At 38.4% G+C, this 25492-nt stretch overlaps 2 protein-coding genes across 8 annotated transcripts in view; both read right to left on the reverse strand.

Moving 5' to 3' along the window:
* LOC126925044 (venom dipeptidyl peptidase 4) overlaps positions 1-25492 on the reverse strand; it is a 512928-nt gene that overhangs the window by 321016 nt on the left and 166420 nt on the right. For all 7 annotated transcript variants that reach the window (XM_050740197.1, XM_050740202.1, XM_050740200.1 and 4 more), the window contains one exon: positions 13993-14192. In XM_050740197.1, the coding sequence (XP_050596154.1) occupies positions 13993-14192 (200 nt within the window). The remainder of the gene's footprint in view (positions 1-13992; positions 14193-25492) is intronic.
* LOC126925057 (14-3-3 protein epsilon) overlaps positions 1-25492 on the reverse strand; it is a 296135-nt gene that overhangs the window by 66364 nt on the left and 204279 nt on the right. The gene's annotated exons all lie outside the window — the stretch shown is intronic.

The raw sequence follows: 25492 nt of genomic DNA on the forward strand, positions 1-25492 counted from the left end.
CGCGGAGTGTACTCTTTCCGCGGTGACAGCGGACGAGGAGAATACGTCGGAACCCGATCAGAAATCGGAATCCCGTGGAAAGGAGGTTCCATTAGCGGGAACGGATTTCGAGAAAAGGATTTCTCTGAATCCTCCGCCGTTCTATTAATGTCACATCCATCGCCGTCGGGGACGACTGGCGAAGAGAAGGAGCGAAGAGTACGGTCTTGAAAAGAAGAAAGGCTTGAAACGAGGATTTTCGTCTTACGTCGCTTGTATCGATGGCATGAAAAAAACTCTCCGCCCAATTATATCCATCCCTTCCAGGCACGACCAGGCTTCCAGGGATTGGAGATACAAGCCCGGTTACACGAACCTCAGGATCCACATTCCGCAAGCCTTCCGTGTCGTTTATCTCAACTTTCAATACTTTTCTGTTCCATGAACGTTTGTTTTTCGGTCAATTTACTAATAAGAGATTTACCACGAACTTGTTCATTTTGATAATGAGAGTCAGTAATGAGTTTGGTTGACTCGATAATGGAATTCAACAATGAATTTGGTCACTTCGATAAAGAAATTCAACGATGAAACTGAACATTTCGGGAATGAAATTGAACAGGGAATCATTGAAAGAAACAAAAAAGTGTCCAATATTTTAATGCGTTAAGAAGAATGTTTAATATTCTAAGAAATCTTTTATACAACACGTTGATTGAATTTAAAATTATTCAAAGGCTGCAACAGAAAATAATGCTTCCTCGTATTAAGGACGTAAATATACAGACGTATCTAGCTATAAATTAAAAAATGACGATTGGTCCGACATCTATCATATTGGTTTTGCCTGAATTTCTCTCTAACGACGACCCAGTTGTTAATGTTTCCCGATTCAACAACGATTTATTCGCTAAAGCGACGATAGGTTCTGTCCAGCGACCTGTCGTTTGCTCCAGCACGATTGATTGATTATCTACTTATCGTTTTTTTTTTTTTTTCAGTACACGACTTATGCATTGTGACACGATAAATCTGTCTCGAGCAATATTTCTCATTACAAGTATGTTAGGTCACAGATGGCTTTCATTGTTATAATATCGAATAACATTGCTCTGTACAATGAAACATTCTATCAGATTGCAGCTGAGAGATTTTGACACCGAATTTCATCTTTCGATACTATTAAATCCCCCTGTATTAAAATATTAATTAATCCCCATGCAAATTTTCCTGATCATGAATCAACATTTTGCAACAAAAATTGACGTTATAAAGCAACACATTCTTGATCACTGAGCTTTGACCTTTAGATTTCATTAAACTCTCTCTCTATTAAAATATTAATTAATCCTCATGCAAATTTGCACGATCATAGATCAACATTTTGCAACAAAAATTGACGTTGTAACTATGTACCAACTTGATCCTGATCAATCATCTGAACGACCTGATAACAGTTTCCAATAAATTCCACGAGGTATACCTTCGATGCTTAAGCTTCAGGGTTGCTTCCACCCCTTCCAAAATTCATTTTAACGTACAAAAGCAGTACACATCCAATACTTTTTCAAGGTATCGTACATAGGTTTTATAAAAAAAAAATCAATAATTATAGAAACTAAAAGTAATATTAAAAATAATCCCTCATAATTACTCGTTATTTACATATCTCCCATCATAATCCAATCTTCCTCAATTCCTCTCCCCACGCACACAAATTCCATCGTTGTTTCAGCACGCGAAATAAATTTTTGAATTGCACGAATCTCGCCTGAATTCAACATCAACCAGGCGCTTTATTCGAAGAAAAGTATCCAAGATATCAAGCTCGACGTCGGCTAAATCCCGTTCGTTAGCTGCTAAGTTGAGGAGAGTAGTCGCAGCTACTTAATCCTTAGCCGTGTAACGCGTAAAAACAGTCTCTCGGGCACAATTTGCACGGGTTGTATTTAAACGGTGTCGCCGGCAACTGACTACCAGCCTGGTAAATTGCGAAAAGAAACGCGCGCCTCCGCCGAGCTAAATTCCAAACGAGCCTGTCACGCGTGCAAGACGAGGAGAAGTCGAGTCTCGGCCAGCTGGAGCTCGCAATAATTACCCAGAGACCGTGTTATCGTCGCAAACCGACGGTTCATTAAAAACACAACCGTGTTCCCTTTAAACATTTTGAATGGCGCCTTCGGCTCTCCGTAGACTCCAGTCAAATACAAACTGGAACGTATTAAGATAAGAACAAGTTAACAATACTTGTTGGAGTTAGTTTGAGCCTTGATTTATAATGTGCAGGTAATTCGCTGCTTTTAACTTCCAGATTTTCTACACTTTTCTTATGTTTCGTTTCCATCTGGTTTGCGACTTTCCACTTTTCATTTTCCAGGAGTAAACCGTTCAAATCTATGATGAAATTCGCAGGTTACCACGATATTCCCAGGAGATACTTAAAATTTGTCTTGAAAATCATAATCACATAGCGCTACTATGGCCGCGACAAATATTTACCAACGAACGGGCACGAAGGTGTAAGTCAGAATCATTAGTTTTGCAGAGAAGCGCTTGTAATGTTTGCAACGTGATAAGTGCAATGTGTAATTGTAGACGTGGTATTAAAGTATCGGGTAAAGGGGCAAGAAAGAAGTAGAATTGTCTTGCATTGTTAGAATCACAAGCAAAAGACAATAATGTAGAACATATTAGCGTATCCTAGTTTAATAAAAATTTGACTTATACTCTGTTGTCCGTCCACCAAATTTGCTTCGATCAGTTGATACAGTTACTATAAGACCAGTACAATATACCAATGTCATAAATTAAAAAGAAAGTGTGAAAGTAACGAATACCGAGCTACTCGTGTGAGGATTGCAGATTCGACACAGCAAAGAAGGTGACAAAAGTGATACGAGTGATTGAAGTCGTAGAACAGTCGGAGAAAATGAAACACGACGATCGTAATTCGCGAAACACGACTGCCTTTGTCGGGACAAACAAATATCGGGCTCGCTAGCAGCCGTTATTTTTCATTTAATGCTTATCGGAATTTCCGGCGGACAGCAAATACCCTGCCAATCGGTTCCGGCCAATTGCGGTCCGCCGCTTTAAACCGATAAAACTGATTCGATTAGAGGAGATGTGAGAGAACTGACGCTTTATCGATTACCGGCTAACACCTAGCAACCAGTTGTTGCTGTTTATTTAACGCAGGGATGCTAATATTCCAGCTGGACCGAGCAAGATTCTGCTCGCTGACCACATTCGCTCAAAGTGTTCGGTAGACAGAAAGGATCTTTTCTATTCTTTGAAATATGCAATTATCGGTGATTAATTAAGAAAGCTTTGACGCTTGACGAAGCTGTCCGGCTTTGGAAAATGTTCACAGGAAATGCGATGTATCTCTTTCGCTTTTCCTCTTGGGAATTGTATGGTTGTCTGGATAGCTATAGTCGTATTTGTATGGTCTGATTAGTCAAGGAAAATTCTACTGATTGATGAACGTTTATCATTTTGCCAGGTATTTATGGGAGTAATGAGAAATCTTTTTGACAACGTATAATTGTTGATAACAGCATTGAAACAAATAGTACACGTTACACTAATACCATAAATTACGAGAGAGATATGTACGTATTAAGAAATAATTTCTTTAGAAATAGAATCAAATGGAAGATCGAAAATTCCTGTAGACTGGAAGTCCTCTGTGTACCATCAAGCAACAAGCTGTAAGCCCCAAGACGTCAAGACAGCCACAATAATGCTACTTGAGATCTCGAAGACAAACACTATATCCACTGGGAAGTTACGTTGTTCCACAATACTAAACCAACTAATGCCCGAAGAGTGATCGTGATAGATCATCACAAAGATAACAAGTCAAACATTATAAATTGACATTATGTGATGTACAGTTAAGTGTACAAGATCTCTATACAACAGAATATTACATACAGATAATTGTAGATATTTTTTATTTATATATAATGAAAATAACAGGATCGAAATTAATTTCTGTTTATACATTTCGAATATTTTTGTGGAAACAACGTAATAATATTAACGTAGAAATAAATAGTACGTACTTCACCAGGATTATAAAAATCGAACGTTCATATTTTTATATCCTTGTCATTCTATGTACATTATGTTTTTATTTTAATCGAATTTAAAACTAAATTTGATATATAAAAAAGTTCTTACTAGCTTAAAAAAACCAAATACGAAATCTATTAAGGGTAAACTTTTAAAACATTCTTTTTATTTCAGAGAAAAATTAATTGAGAACTTTAAACTCGTTTTTCTCGGAACTATGTTTCTCGACCTTGCACCCAGTGAATTTCCGGAACTTTTCATCCGATTAACTTGAAATTTTCACACATTATTCCTTATTACATTATCTACAATGTAGAGTATAATCTCTTTGATATCTTAAACCGTTGAATTTTTATAAATGTTATAAAAGATTTACTTCCCTCAGCGAAAAATATAATTTCCTCCTTAGCAAGCCGCCAATTTCTTATATTTCAAAATCATGAAAAACTCGTACGGTACTTCGAAGATAGTTTTTCTCCAATTTCGCACAGAAATTTCGTATTTTTTCCATTGCAGTGGCATTTGCAGCTGGCTGCAAACAAACAAAGCTCTGCTGCAAATGGGGACAGATAGTGTTGCATCGCACCGCCATACTGTAATTTCATGTAGTAAAAAAAATATGAACACAGAGTTAAGATGTTGCTTAAAGTTCCCCATAAAAATCTTCGTCCTTCAACGAATACTTGCAAGCGAAAAAAAATGTTAGATTTATCCTATTCGCTTAAGTCTTTAGGCTTGCATGGCCCTTCAAATTGCATGGCCCAGCTCCAATTTCAAAGAAATAAATTTTTCACGAGCAAACATCAAGTTTAACAGGTTTTTTGAACTAAACCAAGAAAAAACGAACACCCTAAATGATCTCCAGCAGAGTACGAACCACTCCACATCGTGCATAATTAATCTCAAACAAATGGAACAAGTAGTGTCGCTTCAAAACCATTACAAATCGAGATACGATCGTAGAAAAGGATGAGAAAGACCGGTGTTGTGTTGCACGTTAGACAAACCGCGTTTTATCGAGTAGTAAAATGAATTTCCGCGGATATCACGCGATTTATTCGGACAATAAAGGGAAGAAGTCATTTCATTCGGTTGGACCGGTCGAGCTGATTGACAAAGGGAGGAAGGTCTGTATGAGGAAACCGCAAACGCTTCTTTCGTTTGGAAAGGAAAAACGAACGGGAATCGAAGTTTGCACAGTATCAGGAATTGCTATCGCGTTCCACGTGTACTTCGCCAGGGACAGAAATTGCGTTGACGTTTATAACGCTTCGGCCGATATCCAACGCTCGCCGGTCGCGCTATCGTTCTACCTTTTCCACTGCAATTCATCCACAGAAATTTCAGATAACGTGACACCCATTCGATACCGAATAAGTTCGGAACTCCGAAGCTGCGTGGTTAAACTTGCGAAGATTTAACAGGAAAATTCTCGATGTTCGAGGATGATTCCGGTTGGCGATTGGAGCAAAAGATGGAAAACGAAATTTTTAATTTTGCTTTTCTTCCTGACGAATGCACAATTTTTTTATGGGATATTGGTATTTTCTATAAACGTGATGTTTTTCAAATGTTTGCTATGTATATAGAAAACAGTTTATATCAATCTTATAAAATAAGATCGTATGGTTCAGAATAATGGGCCACGTACTGGTACTAATTTTACGTAGTTTTGCATATTAATAGAGTTGAAAAATGCAACAGAGACATTCTTCTTAAATTGCATTTATAAATGTGCTAGTCGAGCAATTCTTTCATCTTCTGTAATAAAGCTTTAAAGCGTTCGTGTTTTGAAAGTTATTACAAATTACTTGCATTCTAGCCACGCAATTCATCCTCAAAATTCCGAGTAACGCGACGGTTCATCATGTTGAACCAGTAAAACTTATTTCTCGAATTCCGAAATTCTGGCGCTGGTGACTAATTAAGATATTTCCGTAGGATTATTTTTGACAGCCAATTTATTCCTAAAATTCCAATTAACGCCTTCCGATACGAAGCAGTTTCGCGACACTGACGGAAGGTTTCTGAACTTACTAAATCTTAATTCTCAAATTTCCGGCTTTTAATCTTAATAGCGCTTCCTCAACGTTCATAATGGTTTTGATCTTGCAACCTTTTTTAATTTGTCTCTGCGTAACCTTAAATAGAATTGCTGCGGGTTGGAAGAATCTCTGTCCTCGTTGTTTATGAACGATATTTTCTCCGACGTCGAGGTAACTGCGGCTTTAAGAGGGACTGCTTAAGTCCTCGGGTTTACTTCTGCATCTGTTACCTCTGATTAATTACGCTGGGGAGGTAGACGAGCAGGTTGCTTGGATATTTCCAAGAAATAAATGTGTCTACGAGGCCGTTTACACTTTTCACGTAGAAACTACTTCTACCGCGCAGAATGCACCAGCGATCATGGGAAAATCAATCGAGAAGATAATTCTATATCAAAACGTAAATTGAAAATATGGAATAAATGTCACAGCAATTATTTAAAGAGAAGCGTTTAAAAATTATTTAAAAGGGGGAATAGCATTATGAAGAAATAAGATACATACATTGCCCTTTGATTAGAAAATAATGACTAGATCTTTATAAATAATAATGACTAATAATAAATAATTAATAACTAATAATAAAATAATAATGAAAATAACGACTATCTAAAGAAACAGAATTTAAATGGAAATTCGTTTCATCCACCAAACATTACGATCAACGTTCTATTTTCGATATTTTACATATTTTCTCATTTTACACGCAACGTGCGCATTTTTCTTTCTTCGAATTTTCTATAAACGCATGAAAATCCGTAGTGTAATTCATAACTCTCGACGCGCTGTTTTAAGAAAACGCGAATGAATTTATTATTCGACCTAACATTTCCTCTGCGCCGTTTTCAAAATGCAATCGAAACAGATGTACCGAAAAATAACACGAACAGAGCGAGAGTTGGAAATTCGTGGAGAACACGCGAAGTTAAGGAAATTGTTACGTCTGACTGGTCATGGCGTGGCAACGGTCACAGCCACCAGTTATACTATAGTTTGGAACAACCGTTAATAATCGATGCTCGAATGCAAACGTCAAAGCTATGGGAGAAAGGAGATGGTTGTTCCGTTCTGATTGCGCAAGTTATTTGCAAAGCGCTACGCGATTTTGCGGCTCATTCCACGTAATATTTCTGCCAAGTACTGGCGTGACAGTAAATCCGACAGAATGACAAGTGTTGCGTAACTTGTTCGAGCACTTGCTTGATAAACTTCATTTAATAACCGGCGTCTGTTGTTCTGCCGGTTAAATGGAATTTACATATTTCACTGACTACCGACAGGATATTTGACGTCTAAGGTATTTTTCTTCCAAGTTTATCACTGCGAGAAAAATTATAATTTTTGGTTACTTTAATTCAACATAACGCTGAAAAAATTACAGAATTGTTAGTATTACGATACGAATATTTATGCAAATTCATATTTGTATAGATACATAAAAAATATATTAGGAAGGAAACGGGACATAAATAAGAATTTGTTTTGCAGCTTAAATAACGAACAGGTAAATTAATTTGTACATTGCATATATTTTTCTATTTTACGTGTATTCCACGCATTTCTAGGTTTTAGCTACTATCGACGACCCCACTTCATCAATCAAAGAGGAGTGACGTTGTAAACGAAACTTTGATAGATTCATATGGCACCGTGATAAATTAACTGATTTTTAGATAGGAAATTGTAAACGATAACTACAAGGATAACAAAAGCGATATTCGCAACTTTTATCGCGTGTAGAGCAACAGAAAGTTGGATATGCTCGCGGGATGGCGATACACAACTGGTTATAATATTATCAGGCTTTCCATCCGACCAGTTCTATTTTCGTTAATGGCGCTAATGAAATGTAATTAACGTTTGTCGAACCCCGTAGTTCCTTGAACATGCCGCATTAAATAAATCCGCCTCGTTTAAATTTAATACCGTTCGGGATCAGAAGGATATGTGAACGTAACCTGGCCAACATTCTCAACGCTAATGCCCTGATCCATAAATTACCGGCCACGCGAACAAAGAGATACAACCATTTTACTTAAAAGCAATCCGCATACACGTGTTACCCATCGAACATTTTAAATCACTTTATCGATTACATTATGGAACTTTGTTCGAATTCTTTGAACAAGCAGATTTGTTTTCGTATAGGAGAAGATCGCTATTGATAAATTTTGGAAAGATAGAATTTTAAAAGGACATTTGCAACCTTTTTCTACATTTGTCAATTCAAAGAATAATTCTTAAGATGACCTTTAATATTTTTAATCAGCAATTGGGTGTAATAATTAAATACGCCGATTGCGTATTTAAAAGATCATTTGAAAATACCAAATCTACTGGAAAAAGGATCACAAACTTGCCACTTCTCGATTATCTACTAAAATTCCATCCACTCTTGCAAAGCCTACGAAAATACCGTGTACTCTCTAGTAAGCCGAGATACGGAAATTATAATATTTGCTTTATTAATTTAAGTCCTAAAGTTCCTACCGTCTTTTTAACAACTCCAACTCGAAACCCAGCGAAGCTGCTTACAAATCGACGCCGGTTTTACGCTTGAAATTATCCACCCTCGGAAATCCTGTCTGATCCGTCGAAAGAATAGCGACACGAAGTCGGTTCATCAGTCAGACCAAAAACACTAATGAAATTACTACAGACATCACTGAAGAACCACGTCCATAATTATGTTCTTCAATGTGCGTTCCACTCGTCGGACGAATCTAACGCGGACAGTTCATCCACGGTGGATGCGAAAAATGAAAGCTGAGATCTTCTGCAAAACGTTGGCGACTGAAAAAGCCAGCGTCAGATCAACTTAGTAAAATATCAATCCTTGTTTCGTTGTTACTAGACCTTGGACTTGCCACTGTCGCTTCGCTACGAATTCCTCGAAAATAAAAGCCGACACTGTTTTGTTCGAAATGTGAACTTGTGCGAAGTGTATCGCTCCAGATGAAATACGATCAATTTTTATAGTTCTCGCCGTGATAAATCAACCGCGGTTTACAGCCAAGTGTACGAGGCCTAAATTCTTCTTCCAGGACTATTGCATCTCGTATCTGATTTGTTCGACTGATTTTCCGGGAAAAGGGAGGGGGCGGGAGGACGTGTTCCGGGAACAGAGGGTAGAGAACGTCGATAAAGTGTCAAAGCGTCGACGAAAGGCGTGCCAGGAACTTTTCAACAGCCTGTATTTTGTTCACCGTCAGCCGAAGACTTTCCTGCTGACGGCATACTTTATCCAGTTGCCACGCCGGCAGCGTGGCTCCGGGGAGGATTTCGCGGGCAAGAATTTAGGATAAAGGCTGATTTACACGCGCCACGACCCTCCAAACCATCCCAGCGGCGGCATCCGCCGCGCGCGACAGCCCATCGATTTCCGGATTCTCCGCGGAAACGAATGCGTATCTGTTTCGCGGCGCTCTGCCTCTATATACTCAATCTGCCAGCCAGACCTGGCGGCATTCATCGCGAGTAATGCATATGCAAAGTGACTGTAAAATATTGTTTTCGTCCACGCTCTGTCGCCTTTAAAAATTCCGAACGTTTCTGGTCATGGGTCGCGCTTCCACGTTCCTGTTTGTGCAAATATCCCCGATACGGGACAAACGAACGTTTATCGTGAGAAATGTACCGGATTTTCATCTTGGCGTGAAGGCGATGCTGTACGAAGTTTGTGGAGGATCAGTCGATGGCGAGGAATTTTCGGTGGAATTTTTCTTTCTTCGGGTCAGCATACGGAGCATTCGTTAAATTGAGAATACGAAATTTTGCGCATCCTCTGGAATAGTTTTCAAAATAGTTTTGTTATCAGACGGTTACTGTACGGTACAAACATTTCACTCTTAGCCGAAGGTATTTTGGAATTTTCGATGGAATTCTTTTTGTCGTTATGGACTTTTTAACTGGGCTATCCGGAATAGTTTTCTAAATAGTTTTGTTATTATGCAGCGAGTATATAAAATAGAAACATTTTGTTTTCAATTAAAGGTATGGGATTCCCAGCGAAATTCTTTCTGCTGTAGTTTTCAAGAGAATTTTTAACCAGAAATACGAACGTTTTGGGGACTCGGTGAGAGACTTTCTCATTTTTATGATTCCACCGACACGCGCCGCTTTTTGCCAAAATGAAATCGTGAATTCTACGAATAACAGAAATACAAATCCGAATGTGCCAGATATTTTAACGCGCGTTTGCGAGGACAACAGAAAGCACGCGTGGAATTCCTCGAACCCGTCCGTCTGTTTTCGCGTCAGTAGTACAGCCACGACGTGGACCAACGTCAAAGACTTCGTTTCGCGTGTAAACAAATCACGGGAGAACCCCAGCGGCGCTAATCCCTGCACGATCCGGATCATGAATCCGATTCAGTCGTCGAATCCGTGGACAATCGGCCAGCAATTAATCCAGAGCGAAGTTTACCCATCCTACCGGGGGCTGTGTCTAATCGAATCGAAGGACGCGCGATCCAAAGGACTCACCGGATTCCAGACGACATTAATAGCAGAAGACAGAAGCAGCGATAGAGAACTGAGAGAAGGAGCAGGCGAAGGAGAAGGAACAGAGATGTGCGTTTAAATATTTACACAGCCGAGGAGATCTTATTGAATTCGCGTCGCGATGAATCGTCCCAACCACCTTATCCAGAAGAAAATGGTGAAAAAAAGTGGATAGATGGATGAATGGATTTCTCTATGAGCATCTTCCGATGAATTTTTATGCATCGTTAGTCCCATCGATTGAAATCTAACGAACTATAAAGTGAACGATTACGAGCGGACCGTTTCATTTTTATACGATCGCGGGAAATTTCAAGACACAAAAACGCACGGAACGTGCAAAAACAAATACGAAATATTCAGAGTACAGTATATCACAGTATACTACCCCTTGCACGAGTAAAACAATCTCCTACCTAAATTTGATTATTTTAATCGATAAACAGATGACCGAAGACGAATGAACAGGGAATTTCAGAGAATTGAACTCTGATTAGAAAGATGCATCGAGTTAGAAAATTCTAAATAGGACAATAATAAGCAGGAATGACGTAAAGGGGAATCATAATTGAAAAAGTATTGAGAAAAAATCAATTTACCAAACGTTTAATTCTTCTAAGAGCATTCGTTTTCTCTTTCTTTCGAAATCGCGCGACCAACCAAAATCTCAAACCTATCGCTGCACGATAGAAAAAGACTTGAAAAGGTGGATGGATGGCTGGTTTCCCGCGGCTTTTCGGATGGATTTTTATGCTTCGCTCGTTCGCTCGTGCGCGATTTAACGAAATACCAGACAAACGACAGCTGCAAAAGGAACGTACTCGAGCAGCGCGAGGATAGAGCGAGACGCAAAGAGCTGATGAAGGCTCAGAAATATGCAAACGCGCGCAACGTCCCCCGAAGCATCAGCTGTATGAATTACGACCCCGGTACGTATTATCGTTCCCGGTTCCAAGGGGGCGAAAACTCATCCGACTTGCACACGTACAAAGGGCGGCGAACGCGTGGCTAAAAAGGGTCGACGAAAAAATATTGCATCGACGACGTCGACATGACTGCTCGATCTGGGGCAAGAATCGCGTTAATACGCGATAACCGCGATTCGACGAGGGATTTTTTCTTCATCCCTTCGTTTCCTTTTTTACTCGTTTCGTACCACCGATGCGGCTGTATCCGTTAATCCTTCAAATACGGTTGTCGTCGATAGGGATGATAAGTTTGCCTATCGATGTCTCCGTTTGAAAATTCTATGCGAGTAAACCGTTTACGTTATGGCTGATTTAGATACTTTTATTATAATATAGTATAGAATAGATATAGATATAGTATAGATAGTATAGTATAGTATAGATATAGTATAGTATAGAATAGAATATAGTAAAATAAATGAAATTTATAATTAAAACTTACCATAGATTTATTATAAAATTTATAAATGAAATTCATTACATTATAAAATTTTCAGTGAAGTAAATTAAATATTATTTTTTATTACCTATTCTTTGATTGCTTGCTACACGAATAATTAGTCTTGTACCTATGACGTATTAGTACTTTCTACGTAATAGATGATTGTATTTTCGTGTAAGATGTATTGATAATGATTTATGAAATGTACGGGTACTTAAGGGGTTAATTACGCGCAATGGCACCGTTACATTACGCTATAGCGTAAGATAATGGAAATGGGGAATTAGAATCGCCTGTATGTGTTTCCGAATGATATTATTCCGCGGATTAAGGGTCGTTGACGGCTGCTAGACAATTTTAGCTACTAATTTCTTGGGTGACAATGAGGTCGTACCGTTGTAGTTGGCTGGAATCAATTGGTTAGTCGTATACGGAAGGGTAATTAGGGGCTGAGAAGCTTGTTTGTTACTGAATTTATGAGGGTCGTAGAGAATATGGAGATAAAGTATGGAGTAATATTGAAGCGATGTAGATAGCAATTTAGAAAATACACGAGTTATTCTAAATTTATGCAATCAAGTTGTCTATTTTTTGAGAGAATTAAGTATTAATTCTGTACCTGGATAGTGAAATCGATCATTTAAAACAACTGGTTTTTATCCTTCCAAGAAGCAAAAAGAGCAGAATTTTCCTCGCTATTCAACGCAACGAAAAAGAAATTTCAATATGATCTTCTTTAAAAGGAGAAAATCTTTTCGTTAAAAACGAAAAAAAGAAATAAAAGGTACGAAATCATGCGGAACGATGTAGAAAACCATGAATTTCGAGCCGTTTGAAAATGGCCAATTAACAATTTTTTCCTAGAAGCGAGGGGTGTCTATTAAAAATAATTATACGAGTCAAATTGAGCGGATCATTACAAGCTCGAAATTGGCGGGCTCCCGCGGTTTGGAAATCGCGCGAATCCCTTTATTCGAGATAGCCGTAGCGCGATCCAGTTAATTTTGAAGTATGCAACCCTTGCTGGCGGCCCGTGTGCAGCTACCTCGTCGTGATAACGCTATTTCCGCTCCGAACTATGTGAATTCAGCCGTGTGATGCTTGTTTATTCCAGAAGAACTGCCAGACAGCGGTTACGCCGTTATTAGCGAAACCGCGCTATTACGCAATTACTCGCACGTTACAATCGCGCTTTATCCCCTAAGATTTCGATAATTAAACTTTTATCGAGTATCTGTTTTTGTAAGAATGAGAAATCGAGATTTCGAAATTTCGATACGTCGTAATGAGTGAAAGCTTGAAATGTTTCATTTCATATACTGTATATCGTCCAGAAAATTCACGCTGTTTGTTGCTTTGCACTTGAAGCAACTCGTTGTTAAAAGGGATGACAGATTTCTTTGAGAAGGAGAGGTTCCTCGTGAAATTGCTCGATACATTTATGGTATATGACGTATGATCCTAAGAAAATCTGTTAAATCCTTTGAACATTGCTTAACGTGCATACAGTATACTTTTCTATAAAGGTAATTCAACAGTGTTAAAAAGAAAAGGGAAACGCTTCTGAAAGTGTAGTTAAGGAGAAAATTTTCGAGCCAGGATCAAAAAAGGGATGAAAAGAGAGTGGTAGGTCGAGTAGAGGCGCGAAGAACACGGGAGATAAGAGGGAGGGCAAACAGTCCGTGTACAAAGCAAAGAATCGAACAGATGGAATTGTTCGTCTAAACGCTTGGTCCTTGTAAATGTACTTCTTCAAACAGATACACGCGCGCCACTTACATCTTGTACATCGTAGAAGGTGTGCAAACAATCCACTCTATCTACAAACTCGCAAGTTCACTTGAAAATCGCGTTTTCTATCGATTTTCGTTGAATCGGCGTATCCCGTTGTCTAAAGTCTTCTGACTTAAAACGATTTAACGTATGGTATCCCCATAAATAATAAAAGGGATTGAATAAGGGATAAGAAACTTACCTTCGTAGACCCAGTCCGGTACTCCATTATAAATAATTCCGAAGACCCCGGTGTCTGTGATTTGATAGTCGACGGCCACTTCTGCTTCCGGTCTATAATAGATATTGTTCTGGTACACGTACACCAGTGCATTGCCTTGTGGTGCCCAGGTTGCTAGTTGCAAGGAAATCGAGTCGTTTGCAGTCAACGAGCTCTCTGATCTGAAAAAAATTGGTTCACGTAATTTTTTACAATTTTTTCCTATAAATATGTATTATTTCGTAGGACATGAGATATTTTGCGAGGTTATATGTAAATGTGTGCAATGAATGAGAGGCGCAATAGATACCCTAACCTCTAATCGTTTCCGTGATATTGTTTTAATTCCCATTAATTATGTATGTTATACGTATTTAGATGCATATTACAAATTAATAATTCTAGCATTAAAGCAAATATGTAATAGTGAATCTGATTATTAAACACGCGAGGTATAATTCATGGTCAACTTAATTGTTAAATAAATGTGTAATAGAAAACTAAATTATTAAACAGACGCCTAGCAAACTCAATTAATATCTAATATGTAGTAGTAAACGCGATTGTTAAACAAACAAATGAAATAGTACGCTCGATTATATCAAAAGAAACCAATAATTAAGTGTAAAAATTATCTTAGCATAATCGTAATACGAGTTACAGGTTACTCTAACAGCCAAATGAACGATCCAACAAACACGAACAAAAGATTTTAGGAAACTATTTAATTTTATCGCAATAATGCCCACTACGTTATTAAACAAACGTGTAATAATAATGCATAAACGTAAAAAGAAGCAATCAGTATATACAGATACGTAACTGACAGGTTAGGTTATACGATGCACTTCAAACTATGTGATTAATGGGTATTAATTAAATATAGTAAAAATAATAGAAAACACTAAGGAATGTGATGCACTAAGGAAGCATTTAAAGCATGTTTTTATTACGCAGTTGATAAATTATTACTTTAAGACATTGTAAACGACGTGATACGTATTAACACTACGACACTCGATACTAAAGTGGCGGTTTGTCTAGCAAATTTGACAATATTTGGGCGCGAAGATTCAAATGCTCTTCTACTCACAATCGCGTGACTGAAACTTCGTTCGACGTAGAATTTCCACAATCGACGAATTATGAAACTCGAAGCAAATGGTTATACGGAATTGTTAACGTTTTAATTCTTGTTCCACAGAATACATTAATAATATATTGACAATATATTATTAATATTCCGTAAGAGTCTATAACGACTGAAACCGGGAAACAATATCAGAGTCGATATGAAAAAAGGAATGCTTGGAAAAAGGAAAATCTGTAATCCTCCATAAGAAGTGCATAAACTTCATTATGAATTATAAACTGCAGAACGGATGAACGGTTAATGTATTTAACCACGTATTACCGTATTGCATAAAGTTTAATGGAAATAATTCCCACAATTCAACACATTGCAACAAGGAACGAATGCCAATCAAAGACAATAGCTGCAATATATCCGAACGTGGTAAGACTGCTTACATTCGAATGCGACTTAATCGTGGGTTAAATCTGAAGTCTAATAGGCTTATGGAATCAAATCTGGAATAGATTCGAATAGGTATGTATATCTTCTAAGCTACACGCTGCAGCTCTAAATCTGCTTTCCGTGTTGCATCTCGAATATCGGCTAACTCCAGTTAACGCTCAAGTTATTCGTGGCTTAACCTCATCTCATCGTCGTATTCATCGGTCTTCGACGAACAGGAGGAATGATGTCGTTACCATTTACTCGGCACTCCTTCTACGAGCGTCGATATTAACGAGAAGCGATCGAGACTCGAATTGAAACGATCGAAGAATAGAGTTAGAAAAAGAAGAAGAGAAGGAAGAAGTCGAGGGGAAAACGGCATCGTTTGAGATTCCGTAACCTGCAGCACGATAAAACGGCGAGATATAAATGGTCGAGGATTCTACGTTCGCGAAGTAACAAGCAGCCATACGATCTTGTTCGATCAGAATTGCCCCGGAAGAAAGCACTCTCTGACGCGATACGAAACAAACCGGAGGCTACAAACGCCCGCAACCCACAAACACGCTGAAAGGAGTAACGTGTGCTCTCGATGCCGCGATTACCGGCGTGGTCGAATGCATACAAGCTCCTCAGGATCTGTCGGTATTCTTATTTCAAAGGCAGTAAAAGCGGCTCGGACGTAAACCAAAGCGCTACGTACGTCGAGATTGCTGTGTTACAGAAAACGATCCTCCAAGGATATCGACGTTACGCTCTAAGCTCGATTCGTTCCTTCTTTCGATCTGTCCCGCCAACAGCTTGATTAATATTTATCTCTACCCTGTTACACAGACTGGTTGGTTGATTGTACAGAGCTGGACGAGAGTCAGCGAGATCAACATCGAGAATTTGCGTTGCGTGTTTTGTACACACAGGCTGAGTTACACAATTTGCCTATTCTGGGAGATTTATGCAGTGTATTGGGCAGAAAACTTAAGGGATGCTTCTGCGAGGCAAAATCGGTAGGACGAAAATAAAGAAGAAAAACATTGCACTCTTCGACTTTGTTATTTCTCTGACCTACATTAGTTCATGTAAAAAAGTTGCATGCTTCATTCTTGTCTTATTCTGCCTCTTCTGGAAACAGTCCTTAAATTTTCAACCACTTACGTACGAACACCACGTAAAGCAATTGCCTGATACATTTATGTGAATTCTATTAGGTTCGCTGGCTGCTATACGAGGTACCGAGCAGAAGATTTAGGTTAGGTATGTTGTACTATGTTATACAAAGTAGGTTACATAATTTGCGTATGTATACGACTGGTTCCTAACATACGTACAAAAATATCTGATATCTAGAAGGAAGTGTATCGTGGTGGAATGATCTTTTTAAGTGAGTTATACGTTTAGGTGATATTCAGGAGATTTTAAATTTATTAAATAGGGGTCATACGTTTTTTTATCAAAATTTAAAGGAGCAATGAATATATGATTCTATAAATGCGATACTCTGTAGCGCAGAATCCATTGCTACATACATATTTCAGACTGTGTCCAATATCTGGTTATAACTTTGTAGCGAAGTTTTCACTTGCACATTACACGATTTGCCTGCAGTTTGACTGAACAAGTTGGAAACACCCTCTATACATTTTATTCTGTCAATATTATCATACGATATATTGTTAGAAATTGTATAAAGATATAAACTCGAAGAAAAAGCTTGATATACATATATTTGTATCCAAAAAATATTTTTAAAGCTGTTAATGTTATGTGGCTCTCAACGCGTGGCTTTTGTTTCAATTATCCAAATCCTCAGGATCGTTCATTTAATCGAATGGGAGGAGTAACTCCGCAGGTAGTCGGTAGAATACATTTCCGAGAAGATGTAGATGGACCTTTTACTTGAAGCGCTGCTTCTTCTCTTTTTTTTATGGTGGAACGTCGTTTTACGAGAACGTTGCTCGGAGATTCTGTCGAGGTTTCGCCTGGTTGGTAGATTCTTGGTTTACGTACCCGCTGTTAGAATATTCGATGCTGGATTCTGGCCTTCGCTTCCGAGATTATGGCATCTTGATTAAACTATAGCATCGAATTTCCCAGCGAACGTTAGATCTCTTATTAAATATCCTCGATTGTGAATCGATTGAAAATCTTGAATTAAGATGGCTATTGAATTACGATAGAAAATGAAATATCGCGAACGACGATGCAATTTCTCGGATTGTAGTGAGTGCTTATTTATACTGATCTCGCTTTATATTTACTATCGAACACCTTTCACTATTGTAAGAATGTTGAGATGATAGCTTCGTCCTAGATATAATAGATTTTCGAAAATACATCTTATAAATTCATTTCCAGTAAACGCACGAATAAAACGTTGAAAGTGAACGTTTACTTAACTGTATTAGTTCCCGATATCTTTCTACTTTTACTATTAAGCGGTTTTTATCGCTGTAAGAATGTTGGCACGAGCCAATTTCCTTGCTCCTTTCCAGACATAAATGCTCCTAGATAGGTAGATCCTATAGATTTCCTTTCCGGATCCTCTTGCTACCTTTTGTTAAAAGTAAATGTCAGAATCTAGCCCGAAATTTAGGTAAATGGCCGCATAATTTTCACAGAACGGGTATGCAAAGTGATGGATCGGGCTGATTGAGATCCTTTTATATCTAGGAAAGGCAGTAAAAAGGTATCACCGGAATTCGCTAATGGCTTTTAAAGGTGACTATGGTTAGGAGTTAACGCGAGCCGGTGTGTGTTCATGCAGAGTTGGCACACGGTTGAAAGGCTGAGTAATAAAGAAGCTTGAGCAAGCGCGTTACATTATTTCCCTTTTAGAATTGAATCCGCATGCCAAGCAGATATACGCGGTACGTTGTTAAACTCGGTCACCGAAATTAAATGGCGGCTTAAAGAATTTACGGAGGTCGCGACGAGAACTCGAGGAACCATCCTTCGGACATTCGCGTTTTTATTTTCCAACGGGCTGAACCGACCGGAAAAGCTTCCTTTGGTACTTTAGTGAAATTAAAACAACGCCTGTATAGAAGAGATATTTTCCAGACTTGGCTTCAGCTTCGATGGCCATTGCGTTTTTCACAATCAACGGCGTGTTCCTCTATTAAAGAAGTTACGAAGATTGGATTAACCTTCCAATTCTTATTACATATTCACGTTACGATCCAATATTCCTTTCTGGTCTTTATTAAGAATTATAAATTATGTGACATGTTTGGCTCTACAACAAAGATGTTTAGGTACTGCATTAATGTACAATCTAATGTAATGTACAATGTATTAATGGCCAAAAAAACTATCAATTTTCTTAGCTTACAGAATAAATAAAAGCTGACACAATTGGTTCAAAAATTGGAGGCTAAAGAGTGCAATAAAATCTGAATACCACCCGACAACAAGAATTTCCCTTTTAGAAAATCCAAGTAATGCCTCCCATCCTTAAAAAGACTCCTATAAAACAGTCACCAATAAATTACGTAAAGTGCCAGGTCTTCTCGAAATACCTGATAAACTCTGGGTCAACATCGATATTTCCAGCTAATCCCCAGACGGAAGATCAGTTGTACAACGGAGGGAAAAAACTCTAGTTACATGAACAAGAGTAAAAAAATTTTTCCTTGACTCGTTCGCCGGAATTACTGCAATAACGATGCCATGGTAGTATCAGAAAAAGAAAAATAAACAAGTACTTTGCATGGAGGAAGGAGTAGGTGGCTGTAAAAAGAGTAGCCTCCTCGTAATTCCTGGTATTTGAATTTTAAGACGTTCGTGTTTAGACGACTTACGAAATCCTCTGTTATTTGAATTTTAAGATGTTTAAGCTTAGGTATCTCAAGCAATCCCATCTTATTATAATTTCTGATACTAATATCAGCTATTTGAATTTTAAGACGTTCAAACTTAAACGACTCAAGCAATCTTAGCTTACTATAATCTCTGGTATTCTATACACGTATTATATATAGTATAATATATACTATAACTTATAGTATATTTAAGACGATCAAGCTTAAGTGACTCGAGCAATAACATCTTATTCTAATTCCTGATATTCGTGTCAGGTATTTGAATATTTCAAACTTAGATAACGCAGGCAATACCATCTTACTATAATTTTTGGCATTTGAGTGTTGATTACGGAAGTAAAACGATCTTCTCTCGACTCGTTCAATGAAATTTCTGCGGTAACAAGGACCTGATAATACCGCAACAACAACAACAACAAAGGAAAGATTCGCTATAAGAGGAAGCTACTAGGGAATTTCATACAATTTATAAAATACATCGTGGCCAATGGGAATTGGAAGAATGGAGGAGGGAATCGATGGAAAGTTTCGCGAGTCTTAGCAGCAGCTATCGTGATGTCAGAGAGGTTCGGCTTCAAAGGAGAAGTTTTGGTCGGGAAGAGCGAAAGAAAGGGGATGGGCGAAGAGTCATAAATAAAGACGCTGGTATTCATGTAGCGTAGAAACCGGGTTTATGGCCGAAACTCTTGTACCCTGTGGTACAAAGTGCACGGGCGTTCGATCCCTTGATTTCAGACTTTAAACCGGGACACGGTTCGTTCCCCCTAATTGATAGGCGAACTGCAGACGCGACAACGACCGGCACGCGAGTGAATTAGCAAGAAATTCGGTCTGGCTGCGAACCAGTCGCTGGAGATTTAAAGCGTGCGTCGTCCATGGCTTACAAAGCTTTGTGGGGAGCTTGGTAAGGGAACGTTGTTAAAAGTTAGTCGAAACGCATGCGTTTCCTGCGGTTCGAATCTGGAGCAGCTTATACGCGATACTCTGTCTACTATCCGCTTTTCTCGGTCATATTCATTGATCGTAGTCAGAGGCGTAGGTAGAACGATTTCGAATTGAACGAACTTTGACTTTTGATGTGCTATTTTTGAGTGTATTACGTATCGGTGGAGAAATCGAGAAATTGGAAAGAGGCCATTTGGGAATGTTAAAGGAATTAGAGACTTTTTAGTGAGATAAGTCGATCGTCGTTCAGAGTTGAATTAGCTTTGATCTCTGTTCAAGAATTGTAAATTTATCGTTCTTGATAGCTCGAATAATTTAGAACTAAATACACTTTGACATTTGTTATGAATAATTTTCTAAATAAAGTTCTAAATTGCAATATTAAAAAAAAAGAAAAGAAATAGAAACGGAAAAATCAAAAAGAGGAACTTTGTTACCAAAGGAATCCGATATTTTCTACGGTACACGGAATACCGGATCCCATTAAATAGTAGAACATCGTTCCGCGAAACAAAGGCAACGAACCCTTCTGGAGGCGAGAGCAGAATTCGGTGAAGATCCATGCCATTCGTGCGGAATAAAGATTGGTAGAATATCGTGTGTGTAGATGGTGCGAGCGTTGCTGTATTTGTTATAATCAAATTCGTTTAAATGACTCGATCCAAGTTTGGGAAGGCTTGATTGAACAAACGGAGAAAAACACAAAGAGAAGAGAAGACGGAATGCTGGCAGTAACTGGCCCAAAAATCACAAGGATTCCGATGTTATTTCTCAATCGTGTTCCAGAAGAAAGAATTTCTGAATAGTTTTCGTTCGTTCGCAGTTCGCAAAACGCCGGCAATAAGTCCATCGAGGAATGAACGATAAATAATCGACCGATGTATTAATGACGAACCAGGAATAATCATTGATCATTCGAATTGTGGCAATGGATCGCGATGTTAAGTACACGTTATTTTCTTCCTCTCCATTCGCTCGATCTGCTTGTATAAGTTGCTTGTTATTGTTATTCAAGCTATTATCTTCAAGACTCATTGTGTTCTCGACGCAACAATGTTCCATTGAAGGAAATCGGTCTTCTCGAGCTGCGAAACGCCTCGTATACTACGTATTTTGACAGTTCACTATGGCATAAATCATATAAAGAGACCATGTTGACCGAGGAAAAAAGGATTACGTTCACCGTCGAGCGATGGCTTACGCGTTGTTCCGGATGAATCGCGCTCAAAGAGAAAGCGTGCAAACTACGTTCCCTGCTGTAGAGAGAATATTTTATTTGGAAGATCATAATGAGTCTGTGGTGACTGCGTTTCGAGCGAAGCTTTCTGGTTAACTTAGATTGCGCCAAATGGAAATGCTAACTTTCTAGTTTGTTGTCGATTACTTTCAAACGTAGCAAAAGCAAATTACGTATAGTAAAGTATCAAGTAATGGTACCGTGTGCTTTTTTCGAATATATTATCTTGTACATCCTGACGTTACCTCGCGATATCGTTTACAGTGAAATGCTACGAAACAGTTCCTCCAAAAGGGAAGTCTTCTTTCGCGTCTTTTGACGTGTATAAAACGTTAACGCCACTAAGAGACGTCACATTTAATTGCACAAAGGGGGAGTTTAATTATATGCGCGCGGTAACGTTTTTACGTTTCAAACACTTTAATTTCACATTTTCTAGGAATATTACTCGTCAGTACCACCGCATATATATCCAATTTCTAACGAACGTGAAAAGTATTTCTACCATGAACAACAATCTCCAATTATCTAAGATAGCACCTGTGATAAGATATAATTAAAAGGTAATTCGGAATTCGAGAGGTTGACATCGAAAGAAAAGAGATTCTGCTGGAGCGATGCTTAATTTTCCCGGGATATCATCTTCGTGAGATATCGAACGCGAGACAAGGAGAAGACGGCTGATCGGAAAATTGAAATCTGGAATTCATATCCGAGACGACGGCGGCGAATTTCATTTTCGATGGCACGTTGAAAATTCGCCGAGCATCCTCACAAGCCTACGTAGAGAAAAGCCGACAGAGAGAAAAATGTCGCTGGCAGGGGAACGCGTAGCTTCGTTCGTTCTTCTGGTCACGCCACCGAAGTCATTCATGCGCGCCAACCTACGGCTTTTTGTTCTTAACTTATCAACTCGTTCCACAGCGACCTTTCCCGCATTTCCCTACCGTGACTTCTCGCGTGATCTCTCCGTCGACTGCTCTTTTCCACGATTACCGTATTTATGAGAGTGGTTTCCCCTCTACGAGAATCCAAGGGGACAATTCTATTTGTACCGTGTTTGTTTAACATCCGAATCTTCCTTCATGATAGTTACGATTGCAATCTTGCTAAAACTACATTAGTTTCCTTTAATTAGACCGCGGATTTTTGTTATGGACTTTTGTTTGTCACTAGACCGACGACTGCCTAAATTTTGTTTGTGTCAAATGTCCGGATTTTACGTACAACTCTTTCTGCACACGCGCCAGCACTAGATCGGTAAATACAGTCGACATATAGCAAATTTTACGCTTCTTGTTTTCTTCGATTCTGACGCGTGTCAGTCTAGTGATTAAATTGTGCAGCGACAAACTGTAACGTGAACGTTATGTTACTTTCAGCTGGTGTTTACTGCGTGAAACTTGCTCTACGATAGATCGACGTAAACGAAATGCGAATACAATATTTTAAGTTGCTCTATGTATAGCTTGTAGTTTTCAATTATTTAGACGTTAAATTGTCTATATGACAATAATAAACAGTTATCGATACAGTAGTATTAATTGTACGAATACTATAATATTCTAGAATTGTAATGTTGTATGCATATCACGTCGATCAACAATATCAATTAAATATAGCTATCGATATAGCCACGTTTGTATGTTTGTATTGCAATATCGAAATAAAAACTTAATTTTGTACTCTCCAAGTTATTGCATTTTTTGTTCCATGCAAATCGTATGCTTTGCGTTTCTAATACAAATATTAAAATATTTCGTATGCTACGATCATAATCATTTCACCATCGAAGTGCATGCACAGAAACAGTACGCACACTTTATATGTATTATACCTATTCGCAGTACGTAAAATCGTGGACACCTTGTGCATAAAGAGTTAGCAATCTAGTAATATGTTAGGTTGTCCGATAACTTTCTTTCGTTTCATAAGGTGATAACAGATGAACAACAATTCCTGTTTTATATTATTTTATTGACTTAGGTATGATCCATTTCGTTCTATTTCTATTACTATACGTGCATAATTCAATAAACTAATATAAAACAAAAAACACTGTTAAAACGAAAGAACCTTTTTGGACAACCTAATACATATAGAACTCTGTGATTTTTATGCAAAATTTGTATTGACATAATAAAAGCAATAAAACTTAAAAAACAGAGATTAGTTTCATCCGTTGAAAAATATCCTTCTTTGGGTATTCTATGTATTTTTGTGTGTCATACGCGTTGTATATCGCATGGCTTCAAGCTGTAACTGTACCATACGTATCTAGAACACTGTCTGTATTTACTATTCTAATCCTAGTTATATCAACCATAGAACTATAGCTCCCCTCATCAATATTTAACTGCTAGCTGCATCCAACGTAATACCTGCGCTCGCTCGTAAGAATAATTGTAGTAGCACTCCACTTGCAGATTTAGCTAGCGTCCATATTTATACCTGAGGTAACGGATTAAAGGGAGAGAAAATTATCTGCGTTGCATTTAAGTCAAGCTACACGCGTCTTGCAAAGGAGTATAGTTATCCCATCACTCGTCCGTACTGAATATCGATCTTAACTGAAACGATTGTAACATTCAAAACCATTGTCTTGTTAGAAAATGAAATTACTTTGTGATTAGATAAAAAGATTATAGTTTCAGTCGTCTACTAAATTACAAAATTGACAAAGTTGATAATCTTTGATACAAGTCATTTGAACCTACCGAGCTTCCTTGCGTTAACGCAATTTTGAGCGCCACGTAGTCATTGATTACCAAATTTCTTAAAATACTTAAAATAAGATAAATTTCACTGACAAATTCTGAACAATACAAACATATCTGTATAACATGGTTATATAGAAAAAAATATCATATATCGCAAAAATTCAATTTTATGGCGCGGTATATTTCAATCTATCGCGGCTGCTAGGCAAAAATATATAAAATTCGCGTGGCGGCTCACGTGTTAATAGGTCGGAGAATAAACGTAGATGGTAAATGTTCCAAATGTTTCTCAAACGGAACGCGATGGACGAGCTTCCTGGCTTGAAATACGGCCGCGGCTATAACTCCAAACTTTGAAGGACCGAACTTTCGAAATACGCCGGCGTGAACAGCGAAAAGTTCCCGCCATTTCTAAAACCGTTCTCGACCCTTGCTCCCGTCAACGAAAAAACCCTCTAACCTTTCGAACAATATTGGTTGTTACGTTTCTATAGAACTTTCATGCTCCATTCGAAACTTTATGGAAGGCTTCCGCGGCTTTTCGCCAGCTTCCGATCTAACGTCGTTTACCAAGCGGATAATCCGTCGGGAATCGGTTTTCACTCCCACTCTACCCAACGTAAATCTACTACTTTAGCCTTAAGGGGTCTTAAGATGAAAATACCGATCGATATTCGGTTGTAATTAGCGAGCTTTCCACGAAAGTTTCTCATTCTAATCGAGGAAGTCGATACGCGCGAGCTTAACACAGGCGGTCACAGTTCGTGACGAAAATTTATCTCCTATGGATGTTGGCAGGAGCGATACACGCGTCACGTGAGATAACATGTGAAATAAAGTGTTGTGCAATTACGTTAAATAATATTTGTGACAGGATACATCGCGTAGATTCTTTGAAACTTGTTCAGGAAATGCATAGAATACAGGTTGGCGAAAGTGTTTCACGAACGTGTTAAGTACGTTGTGCTGAACATAGTGAGATTTAATTAACGCTATGACGAGAATCGAGGCAAAGCTTGAAACTAACCTGACGTTATATATAGAAATTTACAAGATATTTATTAGAAACATATATTTGTGACATGTATAGCTCGATACGCAGAACGAAGAAATTTCACGTAATTATCATCTGCTCGAAACTATTCTCTCAGGCTACAACATCATCTGGTCGTACGTACGGAGTGGAAAAGCCGCGAAGGATAGCAATAAAGACTTCGGGGCAGTGACTGCAAGAGAAATTCGT

The sequence above is a fragment of the Bombus affinis genome, chromosome 15 (assembly GCF_024516045.1).
Source record: "Bombus affinis isolate iyBomAffi1 chromosome 15, iyBomAffi1.2, whole genome shotgun sequence".
In the NCBI taxonomy this organism is placed as follows: Eukaryota; Metazoa; Arthropoda; class Insecta; order Hymenoptera; family Apidae; genus Bombus; species Bombus affinis.